This window comes from Typopeltis vanoorti, chromosome 20 (genome assembly GCF_054136105.1).
Source record: "Typopeltis vanoorti isolate ZY-2024b chromosome 20, IOZ_Tvanoo_1.0, whole genome shotgun sequence".
Lineage (NCBI taxonomy): Eukaryota > Metazoa > Arthropoda > Arachnida > Uropygi > Thelyphonidae > Typopeltis > Typopeltis vanoorti.
The window spans coordinates 12768132-12795573 of NC_143568.1; the positions used below are offsets into that span (position 1 = coordinate 12768132).

Sequence of the window (27442 nt, forward strand, 5' to 3'; positions counted from 1 at the left end):
GTTGATAGTACCGATCTTTAACTCTGGTGATGTTGAGTTGGGGTTTGTTTTCAAATTTGTTCCAGTAGCTGACTTTTCGCTGTTCGCCCTAGTTCCCTGGCAAAAACAACGGGGGCCTTGTTTAACCGGGCAACGACAGCCGGCATGAAATTTTGTCATGTTGTACCATCATTCTATATTTTGGTTTAACCAATAAGAATACAATTTGGTCGACTAAATCCCAAATTGCCAGCTCATCCTCATTCGTTCAGTATCCAAGTAGATACCCAACGGAGTGCACCACGAGAAGGTGAGGATTGGACATTAGGTCAGAAGCCCTGGTTAGTTCTCCACATTCCTTTAAAGGCTATATGGAGGTCTCCTCTCAGTTATACAGCTTTGATCCTTAAGCACCGCTAAGTAAAACATAAAACATAAGTAGAACATAATGATAAAAATAGTAACAGAATGACACTTACATAAGGAAAAATTATTTGTTATTTGTAGAATTTTCATCTAAGTTCCTAGCCATTGTCAATGCATACAGATGAAAAGAGATAAAATAAGAACCACGTTTAAAATGCAAGCATGTTTGACAGTAAGTGCTGGCAGATAACTCCATCTACAACTGTTAAAATTCAAAGAATTAAATTAAAATAATACTAATTCATGAAATACAGAGATGAGGATTATAACAATCTTACATAACAGTCCTGTTATGTAGGATGACTTCCCAAAATTGGGAAGTTTGACGTAATCGTTTTGTTGAAGTTTGGTCTGTGAATTTGGGGTTTCACAGTTTTCTTTATCTAATTTTTCAAGTATAAAATAACTTCTTTGTAAAACTTCTAGAAAAAAACTTTTTAAAACTACTCGTAGTTTTATTCCGGCGATTTCTGTGCCTAGTGGATAAAAGCATGGCTGGCAAAACCAGACTTATCAGACTCATGAAATAGAATAATAAGGTTGCATGGGGCACCAGGATGGGAAAGAGGAAGATATTTATCTTTAATTTGGCAAGCTTCACAGTTCTCTGTGATACTCCCTTTACCTATGAAATGGAAATTCTGGAAACTTCTTCTAGAGGAATAAATTATTTTATTGATTATTTTAGTATTGTATCCATTAGAGATGAAATTAGCTCTGATAAGAGACTGTTCTTTATTTAGAAGAGAACCAGTGAATCATAGTTTATGATCTTTTGGATCAGTGAACTAAAGTTTTAATCGCATCACATCCTGGAGTTCATAGAATCCCATGCTCATGTTATTATTGGGCAAACGGATCATTCAGCTCAGATTCATATAGAAGAACATTAAGATTATATGATACAATGAAACCTGTGGGTAATTCATGACTAAACAAACACACATAATAACCACATTAATAAGTTTTAATACGTAAATATTTCATCTTAAGTATCTTAGGACATCGTCAGTACAGATAATTCAAACAATACTAGGAATAACATACAGTTAGGGCACATGATTACAATGGAATCCCAATATGCGTGCAGTAATGTGTTATAGAATTAAATTTAAAAATATATATAATCTGGAGGGGGGGGGGAATTATTATTTTACACAATTTTGTATGACAATTTCCCATACTTTAGGAATAGCAAGAATGTCATTACGGTTTAGATTTGGTCTGTGAAGTAGGGCTTTAGCACTTTCTTTTTATAAACATTCCTGTTTATATAAAGGTCTATGTAACAGTTTGGTCCCAATGGATCCTATGGTTTTGGTTTTCAACTCCATGTTGAGCGAGGCCAGATTTCTGCAATTTGATAAGACTGATATGGTCCTGATCTGTCCATAGTAAGACAGTTTACAGGAGCATTAAGATTATATTCTACTTCATGAGTGTGTTAAGTCTGGTTTGGCTAACTGGTTGAAGCTTAAGTTTTGCACAGAAGTTATATTTTATTTTAAAGATTAGATAAAGAAAGTTGTCAAGTCCACATTCATTTGCTCCATTGACCATTTGCTCTTCCAGCTCCATATGAATGAAAATAATACTCAACAATAAACTTCTTTTTTCCCAATGTCAACACCATTGCTACAGCTAAATGTAGCAATGGCATAGACTCTACATGTGCTCTTCTATTAATGTGCATTCTTAGCATTATACACACCTGAAAAGATGTGTGTTTTGCATTATGGGATATTAAAGCAATTAATGTGGTCATTAGCCTCTGTATACAAATAGCCTAGTCATGTGTATACTTTGTTTGCTTACACTTGGATAAAGGATAAACAAAGAATATAATTTCTTGGCATCTTTAATTTAATTTATAAACTATAGCAGGACTTTTCAGCTGCCTGTAGGCTATTCTTGGACCACTAACTTGAACATGACTAATAAACTAATAATTTATTAGTCATGTTCAAGTTCAATAGGAATTTGTTTTCATAGAATTTACTTTGAATTTGTCACCAAGCTGAGCACAGCTGAGTTGTAGTAATTACCAGTAGTGTATTGCAGCTTACTTCATATAAAAGTCACTTCCTAAGAGCTGATATCTTCTTGGTTATCAATATAGCCATTTTATAATTCATTGTAAATGTATTTTTCACTGGAGCAGTTTTAAATTTTTTTCAATCTTTTAAATGGATTTTTTTTTGTGAAATGCCGTGTTCTCTTTTCTGACAAATTTCTAAAAATTTACATCCACAGAAAGAGTTGCACATGCATTTGAATTTATCCACATCCCCCAAATAGTGAAAGTAAGTGTTAAATTGTTAATATTTGGTCTAATGTATTAAAACTGAGAACTTTGTTAATAAGAGACCATACAATTTAATGAATAGAATACAAATTGCCAACCAGTTTCACTAGCTACTGTCTAGCATTATCAAGACTGTATTGGTGTAAATACAAATGCATCAAGTTACATGAATACAGAAGTGTTAGTACCTGTTAGGCTGTTACATTTGATAATTTGCGTTTGGAAGTGTGCATGCATTAGTCAGAATCCGGTACACGGCCACGTGTTGTGTGGTTTTTTGCGAATTGTAGTTCTGTTAAGCTGAGAGTGTTGATGAGATTTTTCCATATGTCTTTAAGAAGAGCATCCTGATTTCTATTTAAATTGCTACCTGTGCATAGCACCACTGCTGATTCTTTGAAAGTTCTGTGTCTGTAGTCATCCTCGATGTAAGGCATTGAACTGTTTTTCCAGTCTATAACATGATTGGATGTTGCAAAATGGTGAGCTAAACCTGATGTGATAATTCTGTTGTGATTTACATCTCCCACATGTTCTTTCTGTCTTACTTTCTGTAAAAGTAAGCATTCTTCATTTTCAAAAAAAAAAAATTAATTAATTAACCTAAGAATATCTGAGGATATAGCAATACAGAAACATTACAATGCAGTTAATGTCTACCATCCCTATATCATCTCTGAAGTTTGGCAGCTCCATAATGAAATATGCACAAAAAAACTTTTAGCAATCATAACGAAACAGCTCATTGATGCAGTCTACATATAGTGTATACTACTAATCTTCCACTTTTCTGATGACAGTCATACTGAAATGGTCTTTCACATCATAAATATATTCTCCCCTTTTTGTTTGTGTCATTTTAACAGCATTTTAAATTATATACATTTATATTTTGTTATGTTTTTAGATTTCTTAGGTCCTTTAAAATATATCTTTACTTTGTTTCACATTCTAATTTTGCTTTTAGAGTTGTTTTATACTTGCTCTTTTACTTCTCATTTTGTAATCTTCATTACATTTTATTTATTGTCTTCATAATATATTTAGCATTTCCTTTATTCCATAGATTTCATATAATTTCAACTTCAAGTTTGATTTTTATTTCAACTTCATATTTTAGCAAACTCTGAAACATATCTCAACCATAGACAGAACCACTAAAAATTAATCTCCAAAGATTTGCTGTTTCTAGAGGAATTAATAGCACAAAGGTTGGCTGATGATTTCATCATACCATTATTCTCGTTAATGTCTTCTGAATATTTTTAATTTAAAGTAATTGTAGCCAAAAACAGTTCATTATTGTAGGGAGCTCCATACTGATAAAAGCTTTTGTTATCATTTTATACTTAGGCCATAAAGGACTACATGAACCATAGGTTCAGAAATACTACAGTTTACCTCAGGGAACCATTTTATCTCACACCTTACTTATAAAATCTATGCAAATGACACCCACATGCTATCCATCCACACACACACACACACACACACTGTTCATTAATTATCAGCTTTGTTGGCCAAATAAATAGAGTTTCAGCATTTTAACTAACAGACTCTTGATTTAAATCCTGTTATGATACAGATGTTTATGAAGTCTAGATGTTAATGATTTTCATTGCCTAGTAGGAGCCACCACTCTGCTTATTGGGGATCTTAAGTGGCTAAGAATATACTGCATTTGGTCATTGTAGTAAGATTTCTGAATGATTGGTTTATACAATTATTCATGTGTGTGTGATTCATATATGGAAAAAAAAAATTAAATATGATAGAAGCTGCATAAAAAAAGATGCTGGTCTCTTCTCAGAATGGTTCCACAACATTCCTGTTCATCTCAACAGAGCCAGTTAATTGTTTCCAGTTAAGAACCCTAGATTCCACAAAGTGTCTAGACAAAAGGCAATAATTTGTCACAAATTGCCTCAACATTAAAAATAAAATGTTCATGTTAATGACATAACACAGGTCACAACGGTGAAATATCTTTGACTTCATGTGCAGGGGCAGCTCGTGCATAGGCACTGCAGAACTACAGCACCCCAATTTTTCTCGATATATAAATATATTTATTAATTTATTTATATTTGCTTGTAACATTTAATTTTATCATGAACAATCCTATACAATTCTCTTATTTTGTATAAAAAATAATAAAAACCATCTTGTAGCACTTAGGAGGGCAAAGGACGCTAGCAGCACTGTTTACCATAGTGTCATATTGCTATGCGCAAGCATATGCACATCATAGTGCGATGCAAGCTATTAACATAATGTGGCACTTTCCTTCGGGCAGTTCCACTGTTGTTTATATGCAGTTTACGCCAGTAGTAGAGTGTTCGTAGTGCTTATCATGTTTACTCCGTCTCTTTAAATATTTGGACATTACAATTAAAGACACAACATTTGTTATAGTTTTTATTTTAGAACATTATTGGGGTTATGATAATGGATTTTATTTTTTAAGTAATTTTGAATTATACTAAACTGTATAATTTAATCGATAATAAACAATATTTTTTCATGTTTCATTTTGTTAAAAATTTTTTCCATAATTTTGATATTTTATCCAAACACGTACACACTGTACTTATAGTGTGTATGTATATTTTGAAAGTTGCAGCACCCCCACGATTTTAAGCCATGAGCCATCACTGTTCATGTGGATCATAATATGAAGGGGATAGGTACTAGCTGTATTAATTACTTTCAAAAGCCATTAAGAATTATCATTGCTAGACTATTTAAATCAAACAGATAGTCCGAGTTCATAGTGAACTGAAAGAGGGCTGAGATAGTGGGAAGAAATTCTGTTTGAATAAGTGCCAAGGTGTCTCTTTAAGTGGGATATTTGTGAATAAGGAGGAGACATCAAATTGATCATTAAGTCAGTGTGGCAGAGTGCATGATCTTGTATATTGGATTTAAAATGGGCTGAGTTTTTTATGCGACGAGGTATTGCCAGTAGTACAGGAAAGCACTTTGGCTAAATGTTTAGCTAGTTTGTAGGCAAATGAGTCTATACCATCTACAATTGGGCATAGAGGTACATCCTCTTTATGGATTTTTGGAAGTCCATAAATATGTTGGGGGTGGAGGTTCTGGAATTGTAGGGTTTTAGTCTGTTGGTTATGTCTGCTGGCTAGAAAGTAACATTTTTTAGGTCTGTGGATGGTTGTAATCTGTGTGTGGGTGGGGTCATAATTTAGTAATTGGTAGGTGAGTTGCTCTTTAAGAATTATTTGTTTGGCAAGGAAAATTCTACAAACAAATCGAGGATACAGCCATGGGCTGTACCCTCGATTTGTTTGGATTGGCAGACCATGCTTTGGATACCTGGCACAGGATTTGTTGGAAAAAACCTCCCTTACTCATCAAATTCAAGTTCGAGAGGCTTTTCCTCAAATCAGCTGCAGCTCTCACCAACTATCCAAACCTAAACAAATATGGTTGTATCAGACCCCCCCCCCATATGAGAAACTCTTATCCACAGACAGTCAGCCCAACAACCAAGAACACCTAACTGAAGTCAATAGGTGGCATAATTGTAGTACTCTAGGTCTTCCTGCATCTCTCCGGGTTTTTTTTTTTTTCCTTTATTACTGAAGTGTGCCTGCTTACATATGTAATACAAGGCAAAATATAGGATAATAAGTAAATAATTTTATTTATTAATAAATGCATTGTCAATTTCCTTGAGCAATACACAATACTGGAGAATCAACATATAAGCCTAAACACAAGGATTATAAGTATTTGATTATATATGGAATAGATGCATAATACAAAATACTGAGCTTGATATCATTTTAAAAAAGCTTGTAAAATTAGAAAGTCACAAATATAACAGTTCTTGACAACCAATAGGATGAAATTTAGTATCACAAAAAACTTTTAAATATTCCTTCTCAACATAGAGTTACTGCTATGCCACTGTCATATGCAGAGCATCATTGAGATCAACTAATGCAGTTCTTTAGTACCCAAGACTGCATTCATAGAGGCTGCAGTGCTGCACCGGCACTGAGAAATTACTGTTCATATCTTCTCTGCTAAAAGCACTTTTTTGTGAACTTAGAAGATATGAATATTTATATATAACATTTAGTCATTTTGTGTTATTTTGAATACATCATATTGAGAAAATTAGAGGGAAATGTAATTATGTTCATTTTCTGTTAATTACACGTTTTTATTTTTTAGGGACAAATATAATAGGAAGATCAGCATCATGTGATATATGCATCCAAAATAAGGTAATTATTAATTTATTAGGTTAACATATGGATGGGAAATTCTTATCTATTTACCATATGTGCAGGTGTTATACTAGTATGCTTTTAAAAAAATTCCATGATTAGTAGCACTAATCAGGGAACTTTTTTTTGTTTTCATAAATTGAGCTATCATATCAGCAAAGTGTTTATATGCAAATCTTGACAGTTCTTTTGAACAGCATATTAATATTTTAAAGTGCTGTTCGTATTATGTCAAGTTTACTGTTCATTGCATAATCTGTCATCATCGTGGGAAATCATCTATAGAGTTGTACTTCTGTACTTGTTTAGTCATTTATAGCATATGCTGTGTGGGTGAGGAAGATCATCTTCTACTTGAGCATTTGTGCCATACCCATTCTATAGTGGGATTATTATTTATTATTCTTTTTGAATGAATTTAAGAATGAATTAACAGTGGTTTAATGACTCCATTATTATTATTCATCTGGATTGGATGCTTGGACATTCATTATTCTTATTGATGTGGAGTGGAGTAAAACAAATGGCTAAAGCTGATAATTAACTAATTAAATTACTCAGCCAACAAATTCACCTTGTTCACCAAGGTATCTTGGTGAACAAGGTGAATTTGTTGGCTGAGTAATTAAAAATAAAAATAAATAAATAAATAAAATAAATTAAATAAAAGCAGGCATAATAGTAGCAAGGCAAACACAGACTAATTATAATGGTGAGCTTCTACAATCCTAACTGGCATCCCTCTATAGTTAATGGTGATTTTCATTTGTTGAAAATCACTCTCAAAATGACTGCCTTTAAGATTTTTTGGGAGTGTAATGCAATGTAACTTTTTTTAAGATTTTTTTTTTTTAAATTCGGCTCTTGCATATGAAGAAAGCCTACCCCCTATGCAATGCACCAAAATTTGTTCACAATTTTCTATTAATTCCTGTGCACAACTTGTGCTATATACTTCAAATTTATCATGTAACATTGAGATGGTCTGCTTGGGATAGTTTCAAATTCTTGTCTTCATTCTCTTTAATGCTAATGAATGTTTTCCACTTTCCAGAAACTGGTTTCTGTTGTTAGGGTTACTCATAAAGCAGTGCATTTAGTAATTGATTTAATTTCAAATACTGATAGCATTAATATTAGAAATTACCAGTGCTCTTTTCTTTGCATTTATATGTACATTATCAGTAACCATGAAGTGTATACATTTTTTCAAAGATGATGATGTTTTATGGTTTTAAATTTTTAATTTTGTGTGCGTTTGCAAAAATCGGCATCGGACAAGCTTAAGAAGTTGTTGCCTTCTTGTTTCAGTCTTTCTTTCCATTCTGTGCACACATCCACTCAATGCTGCATTTGCTCCGGTGTCAAGAGTTTGGGAATCCATCGGGCGCAAACACGTTTCAGTCCCAAATGAGTGAACACTTCCCACAGAAATATTCAGGACAACATGCAGTTGGCGTACTGTAATTCTGCGATCCTCCTTGATGATAATCGCTGTTGTGTTGATCATTGTCTCTGTGATGGACGTTGAAGGTCTTCCCTCACGTTCGAGATCTTCCACATTTTGCCTTCCTTCCTTAAATGTTTTATGCCAGAAAAACACTTGCCCTCGACATTGCTTCATCGTGGAAAGCTTCGCGTAGCATGTTAAAAGTGTCCTATGCCGATTTTTGCAAACGCACACAAAATTTAATCGCATAACGCTGTACCAAGGACGCTTCCATTTCGATGACTGGTCGTGGCTCGTAGGCGTGCCAAAACAAGCTTGTGTATAGTCACGTTACACTCTGGCACATCAGCCCGTATATGCTATCTATCAGCCTCTTTTGTTAATACAGACAGCAACATTTCTTTATTCCAAAGAAATTAATATTGTGATGAGTGTTTTCACGACAGTAAAATTAGTCTTATTACTTATTGAACAGCCCTCGTATGAAAGAAGGAAAGCATAAGAATAAGGAGCAGATTTTTTATGGTGATTCATTGATAAAAATTAGATTGTGACAAACTATGTTTTCCTACTGCACTAATACTGTAAGGATGTAGAGAGTGAAGGTGAAAGAGATGTTTATTTGGGCTGGTACAAATGATTTAGCAGGTGACAAGTGTGGTATGCAAGAAGAAATGAAAGATTTGCTAGTGCATGCAAAAAAAAGAAGAGTGAGAGAGTAAAAGTTGTCTTTTGCCATGGTATGATAGAGGCAAGCTGAAATGGAGAGCTATGATCGTGATTGAGTGAGTGCACAGATTGTGCAGGATTAATGGTGTGGAGTTAGTTTGATGGAAGAAAGGATTTATATAAGATGGATGGCTTGTATTTGAATTGATTTGGTGTCGGGAGCCTTGAGAGAGTGTTGTTCAGTTAGAGTTTGAAAGCGCAGAGTCAGGGACGCTGGAATGTTTAGGAGGATGCAGGTTGAGCATAGGTCCAGGCAAAATACAGTAAGTGGACAAGTGATCACATGATGCTAAATGTTCTTAACTTTAGTGGACTAAGCAACACAAAGTGTAAGGTAGGTTGTGGAATGAAGTCGATTGCAGTTTATGCATACTAATGCCAGAAGTATTCAAAATAAGGGTGTGTTTTTGGCATTGGTTAGCTCAACTTGGCAAAAGGTTATAAGCATTAGCAAGACTTGGATGACTGACGATGATATAGTCACAGGAATAGAATGCAAAGGATATGATGTCTTCAGAGGTCAAAAGGAACAGAATGGGATTTTGCTAATGATAGCAGAACAGTTCAAACCAAAAAGAGTGGAAATCCATCAGGGGGACAGGGATTCAGACGGCAGTTCATTTGAGGCTATCTGGTGTGAGATAGGGCCAACAAAAATATGTAATTGGTTGCTGCTGAAATCCAGGGGTTAGGGAGAACATTGGTGACATACATTGGCATAGCATGATGGGTACAGGCTGAGTAATTATGATGGGGATTTCAACTTTTGAGGTTCGAGTCCTGGATCTGATCATAGCATCAAAGAAGTTAATACTAACCAATCTAGCTATGCTGCTTCCACTTTGAGAGAGTGATCATTTAGTTATATTAAAGTAAGTTTTATGGCTTACACGTGTAGCAAAAATTATATAGAATTTATTCAAAAACTTGAGTATATTTCATCCAACATTATGTGGAAATTGTCAGGGAGATAGACCGTTAACTTCGTTCAAAAGAATGACTCATTATTTTGATTCAAAAGGTGAAGGAAAATAATGAGTCATAAATTTTGCATATATTAGCTCATATCTCAGTCACAACTGAAGTATATGATATTACACTATTAGAGTTCAATGGAACAATTGTAGTTGGTCGTGTTGATTTTTAAAAAAAAGACTTAAAATAATTATTAATTTTTAAAAAAACTTATGAACAATTAATAGTGATGACTTCCTAAAACTTGGATACTGGCAAACAGTCTGATCAGTTCAGGTTCAGATGATTTCTTAGCATTTCTTGTGTTTCAAGGAAAAGACAATCGAATTTGAACTTGCTAGAGCGAATAGGTTTTGTCTGGTTCCTCCAAAGAACTCTGTGCGTAGTGTCAATAACGTGAGAAACATGGCCAGATTTGTCAGATTCTAAAAATGTAATATAGTCTTGATGCTCTTCAGTTCTAATCAAGGTAGAATGGTCAGTCTCTCCAGAATAGGAAAGATGACATGAGCAAGGCAATTGATAGACACCTTTTAAGGTAAGGTAGTAATGTAATCCTTTGTTGATGGTAGGAAAGAAGACAGTTTCTGAGCTGGTTTGAAGGAAGCATGTAGATTGAATATATAAAGAATCCTTGCTATTTGTTCTGAGATTATTCTTTAAGGTAGGGTATGAAATTCTTTTCACATCAGATTGTAGTCTGGAAGAAGGATGATAATTGTCAATTTTTTGAATGCTAGCTTTGTCGTGTCCATTACTTATCAGATTGCTTTTAATTTTATTCAGTTCATCTAAAAAAAGGGGAGCAAAAGAGCAGATTGTATGAGCTCTGTGTACAAGACTCTTGATAAAATACCAATTTTTTGTGATGAATGATGGTGGAAGGATGAGTGAATGTATCTGTCAGTAAAGGTTGGCTTCCAATAAACTGAAAATTCAACATGGGGTTACAAATTATTACAGTATCCAAAAAGGGTAGTTGGTTATTGGATTCACCTTTAATAGTGAACTTGATACAGGAGAACAATCAGTTTATTTTCCTTAGGAAGTGAACTAATTCTGACTCAGTGTTGGACCAGATTGCAAATATATCATCAACAAAATGTAACATATACGAGGCTGAGGGAATATAGTGTCTGAGTTCTTTTTCTAGATGCTCCATGAAATATTCAGCTAAGGCTGGTGAGATAGGCCCCATTGCTGTTCCTTCTATTTGTTTGAACAATTATTTATGCCATGTAAAATAGCCTGCGTATATGATAAATTTAAATAGGTTGACAATGTCTTCTGGGAAATCAGATTATAAAAACTGAGGAGTCTTGTAATAATATGTTGGTGAATAGGGAGACTGCATCAAATGAAACCATAATCTTGTTATTAGACAAATGTAGATCTTTTATTTTCTCTTTGAAGCGAAGACTGCTTTTGATATAAGAACTGGCATGACCAGTGAAATTTCGAAAATGACAAGAGAGAGAGAGAGGTTTTGCAAGGTAGTAAGTTGGCGAACCACTACAGTTCACTATTGGACATAGTGAGTTAAATAGACCACAGAGACAAGGTAAGTGGGCATGATGAATCATAACTTCTTGACAGTAGTGGCATCCCACCATTGTACATTATCTAATAATTTATTTAATTCACTTATTTGACTTTTTGTTGGATCCCTCCTGATAACACTGTAGGTTGATCCCTCTCTCTCTTAATAAGATATTAATTTTATGGTTATGTTCGGTGGTTTATCGATTTCATAAACTATGTTTATGGATAAAACTGGCCAAGGATAGTGAAATATGAGAAATTAACTCAAAATGGTCTTGATTTAGAATATCTTTTAGAGTACTTTCAATTTCCAGAAGTTGAGCATTATTTAAATAAAAATGTTTCTTCTTTCATGTATTTGATTTACTAATAATGCTTTGCTTGCTTTTTGATAAATCTTTTGCACAGAACACAACTGGATAATTTCCTTAAATGTTGTTGTACTGCTGATATTATTCCTAATTTTGTTAAAATTAAATAAACCGTCCAATTGTATTCTTCATAAGGATACATTATCACCTCTTTCCTTACCAGGTGTCTATCAAGTACCCTGCTCATGTCATCATTCCTATTTTGGACAGACTGTTTGTTCTGTCTTGATTAGAACTGAAGAACATCAATACTAATTACATTTTTGGAATCTGACAAGTCTATCCAAGTGTAAAGTGATGCACTTTGAGAAGAGATCATAAGCTGTGTAATAGCTGTGATGGAACTGAATTGCAGGAAACTGATGAGGCCAGGGACTTTGGGGTGATTGACTGTGGTGATGATTTCTGATTTTTTACTGGTGCAAGGACAGCAAAGGTCACATTGCACCATATCAAAGATTATAGCAGTACACAAGATAAGACAATTACAAACATCCATGCTCGCAGTGGGTTTCAAACCCTTGACCTGTTGGTTGGAGAGCAAGTACACTAACCACTCAGCCAACCAGGCCGGCATTGAATGTGGACAGGGAGTTGAATTTTAGAGAGCATATTGTGAACGTAACCAAAACAGCACATCAGATTAATGGTTGTTGAAGAACACACTAACAAGTGAGGATAGAGAGGTTATTGTTCTCCTGTATAAGGCTTTACTAAGGGCACATATAGACTACTGTACACAGATCTGGACACCCAGATTCTATGGGGATGAAGAAGTGTTGGAGAGGTCCAAAGGAGTGACAAAGATTGTGGCAGGTTATGAAATGCTCACTATGAAAATAAATTGACGAACTATGTGCTTCAAAACTAGCTGATAGGTGAAAAAGAGGAGACATGATAGAAGCATATAAGTTATTTATTAGTTTTAGAGGATTGACAGTGAAGACTTTATCAGTACATGGCAGGAAGTGAGAGAGCAAAGGATCACCAGGGGAAATTATGTAAGAGTATAGTTATAAGGGTGTTAGAACAGGTTTTTTCCTTCGAAGGTGGTGAATGGGTTGCCAGAGGTGGTTACGAGTGCTTTATCAGCGAATGAATTTAAGGCAAGGTATGAATAATGGCTAGTGTGTGAACAATGGATCTCCCATGATGAGTCTTCTGACTCCATGAAGATTCCTGTATAATAAATAATGCTCATGATTAGTGGTTATAAAGCAAAATTGGTTCATTCTGTAATTTTCATCATCCCTTCAGCCTAGATAGCCTTTGAAAATAAAGAAACCTGGTTTTTGCATTTTTGTATTTAGTACATCTTCTTATCAAGCTATAATATTTTTAGGACTTCTCCTGAGTAGTGTGAAGTAAGCAAGATTTTATGTCTTCAACATTACTGTAAAAATTATACAAAAAATTTTTAAAAGTACATTATTTTACTTTTATGCTAGTAAGTTAGCTATGTGGGCAATGTAATTTCATATTGCTTGGGTTTAAAAGGAGTAAGCCCACTGCAGCTTGAAGTACTTAGAAATTTTGTTCTATTTTAACTAATTTAACTTTTTTTTTTTTTTTTTTTAATGTTGGGCCCATATACTTGTAGTTGGCTGATCAACCTATAGTACATTAGTACCGTATATGGGTTGTGAAAGGAGAAACTTGTTGACATTCGATTTAAAAGCCTGCTTATTGTATTCCTTGGGAAATATGTCAGAGGGGGAAGACTGTTCCACAGGAAAGCAGTAGCAGGAATGAAGGAGGAGGAAAAGAAACCTGTTCTGTGGGTTTCAAGATATACTGTGAAAGGATGTTGGGCAGCAACTTTATGTGTTCCAGTGGGCTTAGTACAGAGTGGGGGAATTATTGATCTGTTTCAGATGAACGTTTCCCATGGAAATATTTATATAATATACAAATTGCGGAGACCAACCATCTATGCGAAAGTGAGAGGAGTGAGTTGGTAAGAGATGAGTCATTTATCAGTCTAATTGCTCTCCTCTGTATGGAGCTGAGCATTTTGATAGAGCTTTTAAGAGCTCCACTCCAAATGTGAGAAGAGTATTCAATAGCTGGACAGATTTGTGATTTGTAAAAGGTTTATGCCAGGAGAGGCCTGGCATAAACACATTTGAGTGTTATCAAAAATAATACTGGGAGAAAATGGTTCTTTTTTGTGAGAAATAAGGCAGAACTGGGTTTTACTAGTGTTGAAGTTGACGAAGTTATCTGAGCCCCATTGGAGATGGCTTGGAGGTCAGAATTAAGGGAAGTTGTGGTTGATGTTCTGTGGGTTGAAATGAGTTGTGTAGGGTAAGGTTTATCAAATGAATGGGAGGTGTGCAATGTGCTTTCATCTGCAAAACTGTGTATTGGGTTGAAGGTCACTTGAAGTAAGTCATTGATATACAGAAGGAAGAGGGTCGGTGAGAGAACTGAACCTGACCCCTGCATTAGTTGGATAGTGAGAGGATAGGGAGTCAGCTACTATCACACATAGTGTACGTTCAGACAGAAAGCTGGCAATCCATCTGCAGAAGTCCTGAGACAGTCCAAATGATGGTAGTTTGTTTAGTAAGCCTTTGTGCCAGACTTGGTCAGAGGCTTTAGAGATGTCAAGTGCAACCACTTGGGATTCACCAAATTTCTCCATGGCATTTGTCCATAGATGGGTAATGTATCAGAGCAGATCACCTGTTGATCGGCATCAATGGAATCCGTACTGGTGGTCGTTTAATAGCTGGGTACCTTCAAGGTAGAGTAGGAGTTGAGAATTGATGGTTTTCTCCATCACTTTAAATAGGACTGAGGTGAGTGAGATAGAGCAGTAGTTAGATGGCAGCGATTTGTCACCCTTCTTAGAAATGGGTTGAATATACTGTATATTATCGCGTATAATGCGAAAAATTTATGGTCTAAAGTTAGGGGTTTGCATTATATGCGGATCTTAAAAAATATAACATCTTATTAGACTTGCACACACAATATATACTACCTAATGCCTATGCAACCAAATCTACTTGACCCACTCGCATTCGGCGACTGAGCGTGCATCAGAGGCGGGATATTAGCACAGTTCTATCGGTTTAACCACAGTTCATTTTAAATATTATTCGTTAAACAAACCTAGCCTGAAAATGAGCCAACAGAAACCTAAACGTTCATCTTTCGAAACAGGATTTAAATTGCGTGTCATGCAGTTTTCAGAAGAACATAATAACAGTGTTGCTATGAGAGAATTTGGTGTAGTAGAGAATAATATTAGACTTTGGGGTAAGCAAAAAGAGTCTTGAAAAAATCCCCAAAATGAAACGTGCCCATTGTGAATATGTAGCATCCTTTCCAGAACTCGAAGAAGAACTGAATGAATGGATTTTGATGCACTGACAAGATGGCATTATAGTAACAAGGCATGCATTTCGTTTTCGAGCTCTACAACTCAAGAATGGTAAATTCAAGGACACACCAGGTATTACATATTTTCTTGCTTTGCCTGGGTGGTGCAACAGATTTATGGAATGCAAAGCATTAACATTACGACACCGAACAAAAATTGTGCAGAAGTTACCAAAGCAACTTGAAGAAAAAGTGGAGTCCTTCCATAAATTTATCATAAAATTACGGAAGTGTCACGGATATGAACTTTCCCAAATAGGCAATATGGATGAGATGCCTATGCTCTTTGATATGCCTGGGAATCGAACAGTAAACTCAGTTGGTGAAAAGAGTGTCCTCATAAAAACAACGGGATGAAAAAATGCATTTTACCATTGTTCTAGCATGCATGGCAGACGAAACCAAATTAAAGCCGACAGTGATATTTAAAAGGAAGACAATTCCGAAGCATATGAAATTTCCACCAGGTGTCTTTGTTCGTGCCAATCAGAAAGGTTGGATGGATGAAGAAGGTGTACAGTTGTGGCTGGATCAAGTATGGAACATACGTCCAGGTAGCTTGTTACGTCAACAAAACATGCTAGTCTGGGATATGTTCCGGGCGCATTTCACGGAGGCAAGCAAAGAGAAAGCATGAGCTATGTATACAGACCTAGCAGTCATACCGGATGGTCTAACTTCCGTTTTGCAGCCGTTTAAAGATCACTTTAAACGGCTTCTTTAAATAAAGAAACTTGGGATTCCATACCATCTGAAATGATTCAATGCTCATTTCTTAAATGTGGAATAAGTAATTCAGTGGATGAATCCGAAGATGACGTCATATATGAAAGCAAGGATGACGCACAACAAAATGGAGAGCATGATGACGATGATGCAATGCCTACAGATGAATTTATAAATGAAATGTTTGATGACTGAAAAGATGAAGAAGAATTTAAAGGATTTTGACATTTTGTTTTAAAATAAATATTTCTTTCGAAAAGCTGCTGCTAAGGCAGTAAAGACAGCAAAGCAGAAGGCTTGGAAATCCTTTGGAGAAAGATTAGACTCATCCTATGCAAACAAAGTATTCTGGCAGACCATCCGCCGCCTTTGAGGGAGGAAATCGTGCACAGCAAGGGCAATTAAGGCCTGTGATGGTGCACTTTTAACAACCAAGAAGGATATCCTCCACAGATGGAGGGAATACTTTGAGACCCTTCTTAACCCGGGTGGACATCCAAGAGGTGCAGATCGGGGCAATGACTAGTATCACAGCAGAAGAGGTCCATTTAGCAATAAATATGCTAAAATCGGGCAAGGCTGCTGGCGATGATGAAATTCGGCCCAAAATGCTAAAAGCCTTAAATCGAGACGGTGTTCTCTGGCTGACTCGAGTGTGTCAGGCTGCTTGGGTATCTGGGTGAGCACCAAAGCATTGGCAGACAGGCATAATAATACCAGTCTTTAAGAAGGGAGACCAGAAGGATTGCAGTAACTATCGTGGCATCTCTCTGCTTAGCCTGCCTGGGAAAGTGTATGCTAAGTGCTTGGAAAGACGGTGCAGGAGCATAGTTGAGTCAAAGTTCCAGGAAGAACAATGTGGCTTTTGTCCTGGTAGAAGCACAACTGACCAAATCTTCACTTTAAGGCAAGTCTTTGAGAAATCTTGGGAATATGCCAAGAATGTCTACACATGTTTTGTGGACTTGGAGAAGGCATATGACCTGTTTCCTCAGGATAAGTTTTGGCAAGTAGTACAGGAGTATGGAGTGGATGGGCAACTATTAGCTGCCATCAAGTCCCTGTATGAATGCCCAGAGTTTTGTGTCAGGGTAAACATCACAAAGTCTGAACCTTTCACAGTCTCCATTGGCCTCTGCCAAGGGTGTGTTCTGTCACCCCTGCTTTTCATAATATTTATGGACTGGATTGATAGGCACAGCCGAGGCAGTGAGTGTGTCAGAATTGGAAAATGTAGCATTGGACGTCTGCTTTTTGCAGATGACCTAGTTCTGCTTAGCTCTTCCACAGGTGACCTCCAGCAGACCCTGGATAGGTTTGTAGCTGTTTGTGCAGACGCCGGAATGAAGATCAGTGTGGCCAAAACTGAAACATTTGTGGTCTCAAGACAACCATCCCAGTGCACTCTAAATGTAAGTGGAGTCCCAATGAGACAGGTGGAGAAGTTTAAATACCTTGGGTCCATATTCATGAATGATGGAAAATGGGACACAGAGCTAGATACTCTAATTGGCTTAGCAAGCTCAATATTGCGGGAGCTTGGCTGTTCGGTAGTATTGAAGCGGGAGTTAAGCCAGAAGGCAAAGCTGGCTGTCTTCAATACAGTCTATGTCCCCATCCTCACCTATGGTCATGAGAGTTGGGTAATGACCGAAAGAATGTGGACACGAATCTCCAAGCGGCTGAAATGAGGTTCCTTCGAGGGGTTGCGGGGCTGACAAAACTCGACAGAGTCAGAAGCTCTGCAATTCGGGAAACCCTCAATACTCAACTGCTGCTTCTCCGTGTTGAGAGATCACAGTTACGCTGGTACGGGCACCTGGTCAGAATGCCACAAGAGAGGCTCCCTCAGCAGGCCCTCTTTGCCAAGCCAGGTGGGAGGCCACGTTGAAGGCCAAGGACTCGCTGGATAGATTATATCCACAACCTTGGGTGGACACGTTTGGGAATCCTACCAGAACACCTGAGCTTGGTGGCAGACGATTGTGACCATTGGAAGTTCCTCTTGCAGCTGTTGCCCCAACAACCCAATTAGAAGAGTGGGCCTTGAAGATGTGTGTATTTCTTTCGTTAATTTGTATTGTTTTATTTATTATGTTAGGGAACAAGATTAACAGATCGCATTATACGTGGACATGACATTTTAGGGCTAGTTTTCAAACAAAATTTCTAGTTCACATTCTACCCGAAAATGTACGGTAGGTCAATTTCCAGGCTTTGGGATATATATACACCAGTGAAGTAAGAGAATATGTACAGATAGCATAGGATAGGAGTCAGTTCTGGTGCACAAACCTTCAGAATAATTGGAAGAATGCCATCAGCGCTAGGAGACTTTTTTTGTGTCTAATTTAGACAACAGGTTTATGATCTCTTTCTGGCAAAGGGAAACAGCGCACATTGAATGTTGGGCAGTTTGAATGACTGGGGGCATTTGCCATTGTCAGTTATGCATGCATTGGAGGCAAAGTGTGAAGCTAGGAGATTAGCTTTTTCTGTGGGTGATGTTGCAATTGAGCCATCAGGGTATGATAGGTGTGGCAATAGTGTAGGGCAAAAGTTACGACCAATTGCTTTGTCATTTTTTGAGACCAAAAGGCATGGCTGCCATTTGGACATACTGCAAGTGTCCAGCTTTTTGCCCGTTCAAATTCTGTTTTGGAATTATTGATAATTTTCTTGCATCTGTTTCAGGCTTCAGTATAAAGGAGGATGGAGTTTTTGATTTAAGGCAAGTGAGGTATGTCTGTTATCTAAACCCTGGTTCTTCAAAAGATGTGCCAAGGCTGTACAAATGAAAAATCAGGCATACCATACCTGGCTCAAATCAAAAACCCTATCCTCCTTCAATGCCTACACTGAAGGCCGAAACAGATGCAAGAAAATTATCAATTATTTCCAAACAGAATTTGAACGGGCAAAAAGCAGGACACTTTTTCAGGGAAATGTGGGGAATGTTTTCATGCCAGTAAGGATTACTTTGGTGATACGTTCACTGAATATGTTTGAATTGGAAGACCAGAAACAGTAGTCTATCCATGGGAATGAAGCATAATAGTATCAGCCACTGTCCCATTTGGCACTGTTATAATGCCAAACTACTCTTGTGTGGGAGTGACTGGGTAAGCATTGTTGCATGGGGGAGATGAGCACTAGATTGTGGTCAGAATTATCTGGGGGGGGGGGAGGCTCACTACATTCACTGCATATTTGGAGGGGTCATTGGTAAAGAAGAGATCTAGGGTATTTGGTGAGTGGTTTGGGTCATCTGGTATTCTGGTCGGCTTGTGAACAATCTGTGTAAGGGGCAAATGTTTCAGCATCCCTGCCTGCTTGATCTGTACAACTAGAAGAGAAAAGCCAGTTATTATGGACATTAAAATCACCTAGGAGGATGATTTCACTGTTAGAAGAGTGGGACTGGAGAAAATCAACTTTTAAGGAGAGGAAATTAAAGAGATCGGAGTGGTTGGTGGTATTAGATGAATGATTGAGACAGCAGATGAATTTGACTAAGTGGGAAAGGAATATTTTCAACCCAAGATGGTCGAAGTTGGGCGATTCTAGGTTAATTGCTCTCTGGCAGTATATTTCAGAGCAGATATATGTGCAGACACCACTCTTGGATCAAAAGCAGTTAAATAGTGTATAGTTTGGAAGGTTGAGAAGGATAGTGCTGCTGGGGAAGGTGAGATTTAAGTTTCTGTTAAAGAGAGTAGGTGTGGTTTGGTGGACTGCAGATGGTAGTGGATACTATTAAGGTTGGAGTTGAGGCCACAGATGTTGTTAAATCGATGTGCAAGGTTCTGTGAGGCATGGATTTGACCGTAAGGGTCTTTCACATTTCCTATCCACTGCCTGCATGCTGGTCTCCTTGATGGCCACTAGTGGCGTCACTTGATTTTTGCACCAGTTTGGTTTGTTTGTAGTCTATGATCCAACTGTTGTCTCCATTTTGGCATTTTTCTTCTATTTTCTTCGGAGTTGGCGTCTTTGTTCCCTCTGTATAAAACTTAAATCAGGTCGAGCACGTATTCACAATTGGGGGCAAGTATCTTTTAGCTTGTTATTTATCACCATTATTAATTTGGATCTGTTTTTTGGTGTGTCGCAAGACATTTCACGAGATGTGGAAAGTTTGTTTCGTCCTTTCCTGTTTATAGGTCCAAAATGATGGCATTTGATATTTCTGGGATCAAAGTTGCATTCTCCTGCTAGTTTGCTGATGTCTTCTTTTAATGATTTGCTATAAATAAAAATAATAATAATAAAAAGCTTGTGGCAATTCATCTATTTTCGTGCAGGAAGTATATAGTCAGTGGCAACAGAAATCGCACAACATACCTTTTTTTTCTTTCAATAACTTTAGTTTCACAGCTGTGGCACTTCGTGTTGCAATTTGGTTTGTTGGCTATTGGCAGTGACACTGACGAGACTCAAGGTAATTTTTCATTGTTCGCATTTGTTGCTGCTATCTTTACTTCGCCCATTAGGCCTTGCAGGCACTTTCACATGCCTGTTTTTTAATTGTAAAAATAACTGATTTGATGGACTATCGGTACTTATAAGTTGTGCAGAAGTAATCAGTTTCTTAGTACCCTCTGTTAGTTTTCCATTTACTAATTATTTTGAACAAAAAACACTTGCAGTTATGATAAAAATCGGAAGCACAAATTTAACGTTAACTTATTCACAGGTGCCACAGTCAGGAACTTAGTTACATAATAAAAATAATTGGTGCTGACCATTTAATCATTTGCCAATTTTAATTGCAATTCTATAGTAAGTCAATTTGAATTTTAATAGTTACCATTGTAAACACATCAGGTATAATCATTTAGTTGTAGTGTATTAACCTTTGATGCTTGAATGACTGCAACATCTTCCAAGTTCTCAAAGCAGTATACTGTCAGACAGCAAAATTTTTCTCATTGACTGGGACTTAGCTGTGATACAATCTTATGTTTTAATGAAAGAAAGCTTTATGACTAAAAATGACACAAAGATCAGAACATCAGAGCAATTTTTAAATCAATTCAAACTGTTAATAACTTCCTAAGGTTTCCTAAAGATAGCCCACCTGTCTACCTTTCTATAATTTTCTTGGAAATTATCAAGTTTACTGTGAGATATAATGTGAATTTACTAGAAGAGAAAAAATTAGCAAAACTAGTGTTCTTTTCCAGGTTGTAGGGAAAAGACCCAGAGGAAGACCAAAATGTAGATGGATTGATGCAGTAAAAAAAAGTGCCTTAAAAGACAGAAATATAATATCTGATAATATTGGAATCTTACCAGATAACACATTAATTTAGAGGAAAATTGTTGATCGGTAGTTACTAATGGTGTGACTTTTTCATGTAGTACTATCCTGTACCCCCCCCCCCCCCCTTGAGGGTGCATACATATCAGGAATTTGATGATGATCACTGTGAGATATCAGAAGAGGGGCTGCTGGAATGTCCTTAGGCTCATGCAATTCATATATAACTGAAGATCGGTGCATTATGCAGCCTCCTAATTTTTTAGGAATGATAACGTAAACTGGATTATTAATTATAAAAACTTTAATTAATAACTATCTATATTTCTGCAATGTTGCATTGCCATTTTCAGGGATCACAAAACAATGATATGTGCATGCAGGCACCAACACTAAGCAAATGAAGCTGAAGAAAGGCAACAGAAGTCAGTCCTTGAGCCCCCTATTGGGCCAAATTGGGTTTGTCTTGGATATTGGGCTGACAATCTTAGAATGTATGCTTCCTCCAGCATATTTCGTGATGGATGTCCAGAGCATGGTCAGCAAGTCCTGAATTGGTTATATTGGTGGAACCGGATGTAGTCTTTGTGTTCGGATATCCTAATATTGGCTGTCCTACCTGTTTGACCGTAGTAAGACAGCTTGCAACTGCAAAGGACTCCAGGTTGGTCTAGGGGAAGTGGCTGGTCTTTGGTGGAGTGGATAAGAGATGCCAATTTGTTGTGGTGTGTAATTAGTTGTGAGGTCATATTTCCTTAGGATTTTTGTTTGGATTTCCTTAGGAAATATGACCTCCCAACTAGTTGCGAACCACATAAGTTTACTAAAGGAATGTCATGTTTTAGCAATTTGCTCATATGTTATAACAATGTTACAGTTGATTTAGATTAAAAGAATGGATATACTTAGATAATGTTGGATTTTGCTAAGGCAAAATAAACTAGAGAATATGGGATTGGAATATAAATTCTTGACTTGGCTAAGTGGATGGTTGATAGACAGATATCAAAAAGTGGTATATGGTGGGTGTGAATCTGACAGATTTAAGGTGACTAGTGGTGTACCTAAGGGTTCAGGTCCTTGGGCCATTGTTGTTCAATCTATACATTAATGACATTAAGGAGGGTCTAACAGGAGGTATGCAATTGCTTGTTGATGATGCAATGATAGGCATGGCAATCAGTACTTCTTGATTTGAATAAGCTGGAAATCTGGGCAAATGAAAGTGGCTATCAGTTTAACGTTAGTAAGTGTAAAGTTATGCACTTTGGCATGATGAGAATTCCAGCGGCATATTATATTAGTGGGGTTATGCTACAAGAAACCAATGAGGCTAGTGATCTTGATGTAATGGTGGATAGGAATTTGAAACATCAAAGGTCACATAGCAAAAGTTGCAAATACAATTCAGGGGATAATTTTGATGTTGAAGTGAACCTTGACATGTAAGGATAAGGCAGTCATTTTGCCTTTTTATAATGCCTTGGTAAGACTGCACCTGATCACACAAGAAAGGGATAAGAGCTAGATTTTTCTTTCACATAGCAGTGAGTGAGTGGAATAGTTTGCCTTTAGAGGTAATAAGTGCATCTAGTGTGAATGAATTTTAGGGAAGGTATGACAGCTGGTTTGAGTGATGTATATCCTCCCCTGATGAGTCCTTGACTTCCTGGAGGTCTCAGATAATAATAATAATATGGGGAACATTTATAAGACATTTCAATTAAAGGAGAGTTAGCAAATCTGACATGAAAAGCTTTGAAAGTTTTCTCTCCCAGAAACTCAGGTTTTTTCTTTTTCTCTTACTAGACATTGAGTAGCATATTGACAGACACAGAAGATTATAGAGGTAGAATTAAATGCTCTATCATCAGCAAAATTAGATTTGTAAGAAGTCAGTTTACTTGATCATAACATCTAGCATAAATATATAAAGGAAGACAGAATGACATCTGAAATAAGTTGGATTATAAAGGTCAGATTAAATGAATGAAAATTATTTGTGAGAATTTTAAGAAAAATTCTCAGTGATGCTATCAAGAGTACCTTGACATTGTTAAATTTCGAAAATATGTATATAGATGTAATGTGAGATAGCGTTACTATTTAAGCAGAATACAGAATTAGTAAAACAGGTGTTTCAAGCAAAAATAACAGAAACAGTCCTGTAAATGATATAAAAATGAAATGATACATTTTAATGACTATCTTAAAAAACATAAACTTAAGAAGCTACTCAAATTGAAAGCTAACAAGTAAGTTTGCAAGAAAATTGTTAAAAGGGAACTAGTAATGAAACCATACAATCTTTAAGATACCCTTTTCAAGAATTTATGATTATGATGATGATGATGATAACTGTTAGAAACAGGACCTTCTGAGATATCAACAAATCATGATTTTATGTAATTGTGATTACCACTGCTGAGTTCGATGCTATAATTTTTCAAGATGCATGCTTCTAGAATACTTTTCAAGATGTATTCTATGCTTATTGGTGTGCATCTGTAAGTATATTTAGAAATAATATAGAAAAATTATTATTTATGTTGTTTTTTTTTTCACTTTTGAATCATGAAGTGAACATTTACAGTCGGCATTCTTTCCATTTTTCATATGCAATTAATTGATTTCACCCTCTATAGACTTTATCTAAGAAGCATGCAGCTATCGAGATAGAGGATAACACTTATTTGATATATGATATGGGAAGCTTAAACAAAACACGTAAAGGCAAGAAAAAAGTAAGCACTCATCTTTTATTAAGTATTATTTTCAGTATTATTATTTTGAATATTTACAAGGATTAATGATTTCACCAAGTAAGATTTACCTGAAAATTGGGCTTGTATCCCCCCCCCCCCCTTATGTTTCACCATGAGTATATGTACTTGACAAAGCAGCAGATGAGAATACAACTCAAATATCTATCTTATCCTATCCTATCAGAAATTAAGTTAAAAAGACAAGTAAGCCTAATATTTATAATACGATAATAATTTCAAAATCATTCAGAAAGTTAACTGCTTATTTTGAAGCTCAAGAGACCAGAAGTTATCACCTTTAAATTAATCATAACTATATCTTATGGTCAGGCTTATACATTGATGATATTACAATTCAGGATACCTTGTGGAATGTCCAAAGCATCATCTACAAGTCCTGAGTGGTTGTAGCAGTTGTTACTAGACGTAGTGCTTTTGTTTGAAGATTCAGGTAACACTTCTGTAGATCTAAACTGCCACAAATACAAACCAACATCCATACTTAAGGATCATTCCATCAACTGGTGGACCTTGGTTCTTCCAATACACGCACATATCAGATTTCTTCACACACACTTTAAAAATTTCACCTCCATGCCTGTAGAAATTAATGATAAATTAAAACCATATAATTCCCTCCCCCCCCCCCCCCCCGATATATGGGCTGCTAAAAATCCACAAAGTGCCATTTATACCCATTTATGGATGGAATAGGTTCTTCCACCTAACCTCACCTTCCATTGTATTGACATAATGATCAGTTTGTCTCCTCTGTTCATTGTTATTATACTTAAAGACACCTTGGCTTTATCTAGCTGAATTTTCACTCTGATATCTCACTCTCATTTTGTTTCACCATGAATTAATGCTATTTTGTTTCACAAGGAAAAATTCTATAAAGAAAGGGAACCATGAGCTCTATGGTTCTTGCCTCTGCCTAACTACTTTATTGAGACATCCATCCCACATAGACTTACTCTTTGGCTATACTATGTTAGTGATGAGTTCTCCATTTTACCATTGGGCTCTGATGTTTTCAACACATTTCTAACACTTCTAAACATGCAACATCCCAGGATCCAGTTCACTTTATAAAAATAAAATAGTGGTGGTGTACTCCTTCCTGGTGTTGGATTCTGATTATGTAGAAATTAGAATAAATGTTGTTTGATTCAGAATCCAACATGACTTTCCGTCACAAGAACTATATTTGTAAATATTATTTGATGTAAATAACATAAATTATAATTGATATTATATAACTACCTTAATTATGTCAAATATTTAATTGCTTAATCAAAGAAATGTGTTAATGGTAAATAGATTCTGTATTAAATGTTATTAAGCTGTTTTATTTATTGTTATGTCAATATTGTAAGAACTTGTATTTCTAGTTTAACTGCGCATTTATTGAAATGCGATCATTCTATTTATTCCTTTTGTGAAAGCTTAATGTTATGTAATAACTCAATGTAGTTGTATAGCGTAATGTAACATTCGCGAGAATGTTTACGTCTATCGGTTGTCATGGAGACGCGTGAAAATAAACGGGCGCGTGTGAAGGGAGCGTTTGTGGAGAAGAGAGAAAATAGATACGTAGTTGTAAGTGAGAGTCGGAACGGAACTTTGGAACTATAAGGTAGCAAGGAAGTAAACTAAAGAAGTAGAAGTAATTAAAAGGTTCTTAGGGAAGAATTGAGTAGATTTTTTTTCATAAGTGAATCTTATAGTTGGCTGAAAGCAAAGTCAGCCGTAGTAATAAAGGAAATTATTGCCGTAATCGGATAATTGGAGAACTGGACATTCAAAGAAGAATTCTGAATAAATCCAGTCAGTCTACAATTACGACTTATTTCTATACTACGAAAAAAGGAATTGTACGGAGTTAAACTAGTTGATGAATGAAAAATAAGAATAATTAATGTACCTTATAGTTTTTATCTGGAGTTTTGAAGCGCGATTAATAAGGCTTAGTTATAACCTTGGAGAATTTTTATAAATGTGTTTCGCAAGTATGATAAATACAAATTGAAAGTGTGCTCACAAAATATTGGAAGTACTGAAGATTATTTCTGGTAAGGACAGTCACATTAGTTTATTTCAGTGTATGAAGATTTAAGTATTAGTTCCGTTGCGCTGTTTGTAACATTAACTGTAGCTTACCATCGAGGCTGAGAATTGAAACTATAGACATTGAAATGATATCTACCGTGGTTAGTGCCTGTTATGAGTTAATCGTAGAGTGTAGCTGAGAGACACAAGGAAACTGTTTAAATAAGAATTTCTATTGTAATAAGTTGAGTATAGGAACTTTGTGATTCTGAAACTGTGAAATTGTATGTGAAAGTTTGGAAGATTGATTTATTGTGAATGACTTGACCTGATGTACTAGCTTGACTGAATTATCATATTTAAAAGTGGAATACATGTATTTTGTCATATAACCATATATTAAATGTTTTGTTTGTTAATTTAAATATTGTGTTTGCCTGAATTTCTTTTTACTGCACCGTTCACAAAAATTCGGATCTAGCGGGAATCCCAGAAGGAAAGAAAATAAATACCATCGGCCTGAATGAGTAAAAAGACTGCTAACTAATTTTGAATTAATCTTACTAATTCATATAGACTTATCTAAGGATAGAGTGGCGCAGTATAATAGAAATTTCTCTACCCTTAGATCAGTGATTAATTTGCAATTAGTTTTCCTTTATTTTATGAAAGTGACTTTTAGCAAGATGGCGGATTTAGAACATAACATGAAAATGGAACGTCACGACAAATTGGTTCCCACGCCGGGAATCGAACCCGGGCCGCCTGCGTGAAAGGCAGGAATCCCATGTGGTCTAGTGGTTAGGATTCCTGCCTTTCACGCAGGCGGCCCGGGTTCGATTCCCGGCGTGGGAACCAATTTGTCGTGACGTTCCATTTTCATGTTATGTTCTAAATCCGCCATCTTGCTAAAAGTCACTTTCATAAAATAAAGGAAAACTAATTGCAAATTAATCACTGATCTAAGGGTAGAGAAATTTCTATTATACTGCGCCACTCTATCCTTAGATAAGTCTATATTGTTGCGACGTTCTATTTTCATATTATGTTCTAAATCCGCCATCTTGGTTCAAGTCACTCTTATCAATATAACACTTAATCGCAAATTGATCACCGATCCAAAAATAGGGAAATTTATATTTATACTGCGCCACCCTATTCTTAGATTAGTCTATATAAATAGTAGGATCAATTCTAAATTAGTTTAGCA

The 27442-nt window shown here is 36.1% G+C and overlaps 1 protein-coding gene and 1 non-coding gene across 2 annotated transcripts in view; both read left to right on the forward strand.

Annotated features, from left to right (window-relative positions):
* LOC150095241 (uncharacterized) overlaps positions 1–27442 on the forward strand; it is a 267888-nt gene that overhangs the window by 55504 nt on the left and 184942 nt on the right. Inside the window, exons 4-5 of the mRNA XM_090410764.1 lie at positions 6914–6966; positions 24061–24159. Coding sequence (XP_090266890.1) covers positions 6914–6966; positions 24061–24159 — 152 coding nt within the window. The remainder of the gene's footprint in view (positions 1–6913; positions 6967–24060; positions 24160–27442) is intronic.
* TRNAE-UUC (transfer RNA glutamic acid (anticodon UUC)) lies at positions 27016–27087 on the forward strand. The gene has a single exon. It is a non-coding gene; the product is annotated as a tRNA-Glu (tRNA).